General features: G+C 51.5%; 1 protein-coding gene across 1 annotated transcript in view; it reads right to left on the bottom strand.

The window, feature by feature from the left end:
- Nucleotides 1–1,014: 1,014 nt before the first annotated feature.
- NR2F6 (nuclear receptor subfamily 2 group F member 6) overlaps nt 1,015–6,000 on the bottom strand; it is a 28,572-nt gene continuing 23,586 nt past the window's right edge. The window contains exon 4 of the mRNA XM_081846351.1: nt 1,015–4,223. Coding sequence (XP_081702477.1) covers nt 3,949–4,223 — 275 coding nt within the window. The 3' untranslated portion in view covers nt 1,015–3,948. The remainder of the gene's footprint in view (nt 4,224–6,000) is intronic.

Below are 6,000 nucleotides of genomic sequence, written 5' to 3'. Positions count from 1 at the left end.
TGTTTCATTGGCTGTGCATCAAATCAAAAAAGGCGTCTGCAACAAAATCAAACCCGCCGGCCGTTTCTTCCCCTCTTTTCGACATTTTGGTTGGCACAACTCCATCCATCCATCCACCCAAATCCGGCTTCCACGAGCGGGGGGGAGGGGGTTAATTAATGAGCAGGATTTGTGTCCAAGGGACCTTGAACCCGGGACCACTAGCCACAGATGCTGGTCACGGCCCCACTGAATCGAAACTTTGGGGGGACATTTCTCTCTCTATGGCTTTTAATGAAGAGCGGTATACCCAAACTCCCACAGAAATCAGAGAGACCTCAAAGTGCATAGTTTTTTGTTTTAAATTGGGCCCACTTACTGTCCGTGAGTTTCAGACAGAGAATAAACCTGGGATTTAATGGAACTGGGGGAGGGGGGGACCTGGAAACTTTTTGCTATACAGAGCCCATGCTCTGGCCTTTTTCTCAAAAGAGACCATTAAGTTTATAGACCTCATGGTTCTGGGCTAAGGGCTGGTTCACAACTGAACACAGGCAGGCAGCAGCTCTGTGCCCACCCTCTTCGGAGACCGGACCAGGCAATTTCTTCACCGAGCCACTGGCAAAACTTCCTCTTAAGAAATTTGCTTTCAAACGGGGCTTGAAGAATAAGATGGGCAATACAGTAGCAGCTCTAAGCCATGGTAGTTCAGTGGAGCCTCCAGTTTGAAGCGCAGTCTACCTCTGATGCTCGGGGGCACGGGATTGGCCAGTGTGGGTCAGGTGGCAGATTCAACACACCCAGCCGGGCCGGGCCTAGCTCTGCTCGGGTTAGCTGCAATTATTGCATTGCAGGGGTTGGACTAGATTGCCCTTTGGTTGCCTGCCAACCCTACAATTCTATGAAAAAAGCAAATTTCTTTACACCTCACCTGTGTCCTTCCCGACCCAGGATGTTCTTCAGGAACCTCACATCATAAAACTGGGATTTTTTTAAAAAAAGCACATCCGATTTTCACCATTATTTTTTTTTAAAAAAAACACAAAAACAGAATTTTATTCCAAGCGCAGAATCTGAATTTCCTTGATGCAGAATTTGGGGATAGATTGCATAGATTACAACCGGTACTTTGGATCTGGGAGACCTGAGTTAGAGGCACATCACTCCCATGGACTTGTAGAATGCAGGGGGGAATAGTCCTCTGGCCTCAGTTTTCCCCATCCGGAAAATGGGTTTGAGGGCAATTCATACTGGCGTATCACTGAGAGGACACACAAGCCAAGCGGAGATCCTTAGAGCAGGTCTGCAGGCGGGAGGGAAAAGAATGATCCATGAGAAAAATAGCAGCGGGGGGGGGGCGTGTTTTCGTTTTTTAGTGTCTCAGTCGAAACTGATCTGACCGGCAAAGGAAGCTGGAATCCAGTTGCAAAAAGAGGGAGATCGCTGTTTTTTTCAAAGCCGTCAGTATATTTCAAATTGCATGCAGCTCAAAATTATTTTGCATAGCATCTTCAACAAACATGGAGGGAGCGCCCCCCAGCCGAGGCAGATTTCCCCCACTGCGGACGGAGAAGTGGGGCAGGCAGCTTCCATCACAAGTACGGGGGCAGCGGTGCTGTGCATGTCGAAATGTGTCTCGTGTTTGTGGTGGACGGAAACCTGCTAGCGACCAAGTCCACCTCTGCAGGTTTGTTGTCCAAGCAGCTTGTTTATCCAGCCTGGTGTTTTACGCTCTGTCCGGGAGCCCCTGAGAAGAGGCGGCTCGCAGCACACACCCCGTTTGAGACCCCTGGGTCTTTCTGAGTTTTGGTCCTTGCCCCTAATGTAAAATTCTAGTCCTCATGGAGTCTAAATCAAGAGCCGATCTGTAAAAGCAGGAGCAATTGGAGATGTCTTTCTCTGAGCCACACCCAGGGCTATGTTGCCTTACACTGGCTGGCAGCTTCTCTCCAGGGTTCGGGGGCAGGGGGTCATTTGCAGGCCGACCTAGAGGAGCTAGACACTGTGTGAGTGCCTGGAGGTGGTTGGAGGATGGATGGCGGCTAGCAGATTGAGGTTGAATCCTGACAAGACAGAAGTACTGTTTTGGGGGGACAGGGGGTGGGCAGGTGTGGGGGACTCCCTGGACCTGAATGGGGTAACTGTGCCCCCGAAGGACCAGGTGCGCAGCCTGGGAGTCATTCTGGACTCACAGCTGTCCATGGAGGCGCAGGTCAATTCTGTGTCCAGGGCAGCTGTTTACCAGCTCCATCTGGTACACAGGATGAGACCCTACCAGCCCACGGACTGTCTCGCCAGAGTGGTGCATGCTCTGGTTATCTGGACCACTGCCATGCGCTCTACGTGGGGCTGCCTTTGAAGGTGACCCAGAAACTACAACTAATCCAGAATGCGGCAGCTAGACTGGGGACTGGGAGCGGCTGCCGAGACCACATAACACCGGTCTTGAAAGACCTACTTTGGCTCCCAGGACGTTTCCGGGCACAATTCAAAGTGTTGGTGCTGACCTTGAAAGCCCTAAATGGCCTCGGCCCAGTATACCTGAAGGAGCGTCTCCACCCCCATCGTTCATCCCAGACACAGAGGTCCAGCTCCGAGGGCCTTCTGGCGGTTCCCTCTCTGCAAGAAGTGATGTTACAGGGAACCAGGCAAAGGGCCTTCTTGGTGGTGGCACCCGCCCTGTGGAACACCCTCCTGTCAGATGTCAACAACAACTACCTGACTTTTAGAAGACATCTGAAGGCAGCCCTTGTTAGGGAAGTTTATATGTTTTATTCTATTTTTAATATCCTGTTGGAAGCCGCCCAGAGCGGCTGGGGAGGCCTGGCCGGATGGGCGGGGTATAAGTAATAAATTATTATTATTCCGGGTGCAGAGGGGGTGCCCAATCACTGAGCTGTGCCCCCACCCTGGAAGGCTGGCAGTACCCGGGCAGTAATGCAAGATTCTAGTTCTAGTGTTACTGGCAGTGAATCAAGACTCTGGTCCACATGAGTCTGAACTGCAGGCAGATCCAAATAGGAGCACAGGAAATTATACTGAGTCCACGTAACCTGGGGGAACAACTGCCTGGGTCATCTGCCCAAAGGTCCTTTAAGCTGAACATGCCAGAGGCTGGACCTGGTGCCTTCTGCACACGCCTAGGGGCGCTCTCTGCTTGCGGGAAAGAAAATTCTCCTATCTGCCTTGGTTCCACGCAGGGTTGCACCCTGACATCTGGGAAGTTTGAACGTTAGGTGCACCCCAAACTAACGCCCCCGCACCTCACCCCATTGCAACAAAAAGTTTTTTCTCTCAAAATACCTCCCCGCTTCGAAGTAAGCAAAAATCTGGCTTGCTTCCAGGCTTGCAAATTCGCACTGGGGACCCAATCCACCTCGGTCTCGGTTCACGGCTGCTTTGGGGCTCCCCGTCACCCCAGACCCCTTGGCCACACTGGTTGGGGGGTGGGGTGTCACACAACATCTGGGGAGGGGCATCAGGCGGCAGAAGGCGGATCGAGAGAAATGGGGGTGAGAGGGGAGGTTGGGAGAGGGGGTCAGGCTCCCCCCCTTCTCATGAGACCCAAGTATCAAGGACGTTGGGGGGCATAAGCCCCCCAGCAAAGCCTCCAGGGGAACCATCCGTCTGCTCGAAGCTGGAGTGAATAAACGAAACCAGGAAAACAAAAGCAAGGACGCTACATTTCCCGCGCCCACAACGGAAAAGGAGACCTTCCCAACGGACGGACGCCCTGCCCCTCTCTTGGCACTGGGGTGGGGGGTAGAGGCAGTCACAGCAGGGAGGGTGACCCCCCCACCCCACCCCCTGAAACGGAAAAAAAATTGCACAGAGTTCGCCGCCTCGATCCGGGGGAATTGGGTGGTGCCGGGGGACATCCAGGCTGTCGGTGCGGCGGCCGCGGGAATGGACAGGGCAGATGTGGGGCAGGAAGGCAGGTCCCGGCAACTCCGCGCGCTCGTTGTCTCCTCACTGCCCCGTCCCATAGGGCCAGTTGAAGGTGCTTCCCGAGAGGAGCATGTCCCTGATAAGCGTCTCAATGGGGGTCTTGCCCACCAGTCTCATGAAGAAGAGCTGCGAGATGAGGGAGGCAGGGACGGCCCGCAGCGCAGGGAGGCGCAGCAAGAGTCTGCCGAAGCGCTGGGGCTGCGAGGGGTACTGCGAGCGGACGTACTCCGTCAGCGCCACCTGCGCTTTCTCCTGCAGGCTCTCCACGTGAGCAGGGTCCGAGAGGCCGCAGGCGTCTGAAACAGAGGAGACGGTTAAAATAATAATAATAATTTATTATTTGTACTCCGCCCATCTGGCTGGGTTTCCCCAGCCACTCTGGGCGGCTTCCACAGAGACAAAAAATACACTAAAATGTCACACATTAAAAACTTCCCTGAACAGGGCTGCCTTAAGATGTCTTCTGAATGTCAGGTAGTTGTTTTTCTCTTTGACATCTGGTGGGAGGGTGCTCTACAGGGCGGGTGCCACTACTGAGAAGGCCCTCTGCCTGGTTCCCAGTAGATTTGCTTCTCACAATGAGGGAACCGCCAGAAGGCCCTCAGCGCTGGACCTCAGCGTCCGGGCAGAATGATGGGGGTGGAGACGCTCCTTCAGGTATACTGAACCGAGGCCATTTAGGGCTTTAAAGGTCAGCACCAACACTTTGAATTGTGCTCGGAAACGTACTGGGAGCCAATGTAGGTCTTTCAAGACCGGTGTTATATGGTCTCGGCGGCCGCTCCCAGTCACCAGTCTAGCTGCCGCATTCTGGATTAGTTGTAGTTTCTGGGTCACCTTCAAAGGTAGCCCCACGTAGAGCGCATTGCAGTAGTCCAAGCAAGAGATAACCAGAGCATGCACCACTCTGGCGAGACAGTCTGCGGGCAGGGAGGGTCTCAGCCTGCGTACCAGGTAGAGCTGGTGGACAGCTGCCCTGGATACAGAATTGACCTGTGCCTCCATGGACAGCTGTGAGTCCAGAATGACTCCCAGGCTGCACACCTGGTCCTTCAGGGGCACAGTTACCCCATTCAGGACCAAGGGGTCCTCCACACCAGCCCACCCCCTGTCCCCCAAAAACAGTACTTCTGTCTTGTCAGCATTCAGCCTCAATCCATTAGCCGTCATCCATCCTCCTTAGCGTTCGCGAGAGCCCCATCCTGTCCCCAAATAACTCTGAGAACCGAGGGACGCAGATAGACTGCCCATAGGCCTGGAGGCTCAACAAGGACAGGGCTGGCTGCTGGATCAAGCCAAAGTGTGTGACCAACAGGAAGAAATATGATTTAGAATATGATGGACAGAAATGGAGTGAAGAGTTAGGGGCACATATAACAAATGATATATGGGAGTCAAGTATAAAATCAACAGAAATAGCCTCTGTGGATCTAAGACTAAGACTTATTCAGCAGAAAATAATATTCAGAGTCCACTGGACTCCAGCAAAAACTCTACCAGAGGAAAATAACAAGTGCAGACGACTGCTAGAGATATGGGAGTAAAAGTGCGAACTTGGTATATATGTTGATTAACTGCCCGATGATAAGGTCATTTTGGTGCAAGATGAGGACATTTATAGCAAGAGTAATAAAAAGAAATTGTTATTTAGGCGAATTGAATTTAATTCTAAATTATATTCTGGAAACGTGGGAGATTACAAGGGGTCAAAAAAAAAATAAAATGGATGTACCTTGCCATATTAGAAGCAAAAAAACTTGTTTTGATGAATTGGAAGAGCCGCAAAAAGATTCCATTGAGCACATGGATTGACAATATGGATAGACTAGCTACATACGAACGAACTGCATGTCGACGCAAATTAAGAATGGATAAATATGAAGAAATCTGGAAGGAATATTTAAGCGATAAGGCGGATGGTGGTGGGAAGTAGAAGGAGGAGTGAGAGGTGGGGAAATATTGTTAAAAAGGTGTAGTCATAGGTATATCAGTCTTCAAATCTGAACTGTTAAATTGTGTTATTATGGTTTTTGTTGTATGTGTTTTTTTGCAGTTGTTGTTTGTATTGAAAAA

This window comes from Podarcis erhardii (genome assembly GCF_964252035.2).
Source record: "Podarcis erhardii genome assembly, chromosome: 18".
Classification (NCBI taxonomy): domain Eukaryota; kingdom Metazoa; phylum Chordata; class Lepidosauria; order Squamata; family Lacertidae; genus Podarcis; species Podarcis erhardii.
Note: the sequence above shows the minus strand (reverse complement) of the source record. Positions and strands in the feature narration are given on the sequence as shown.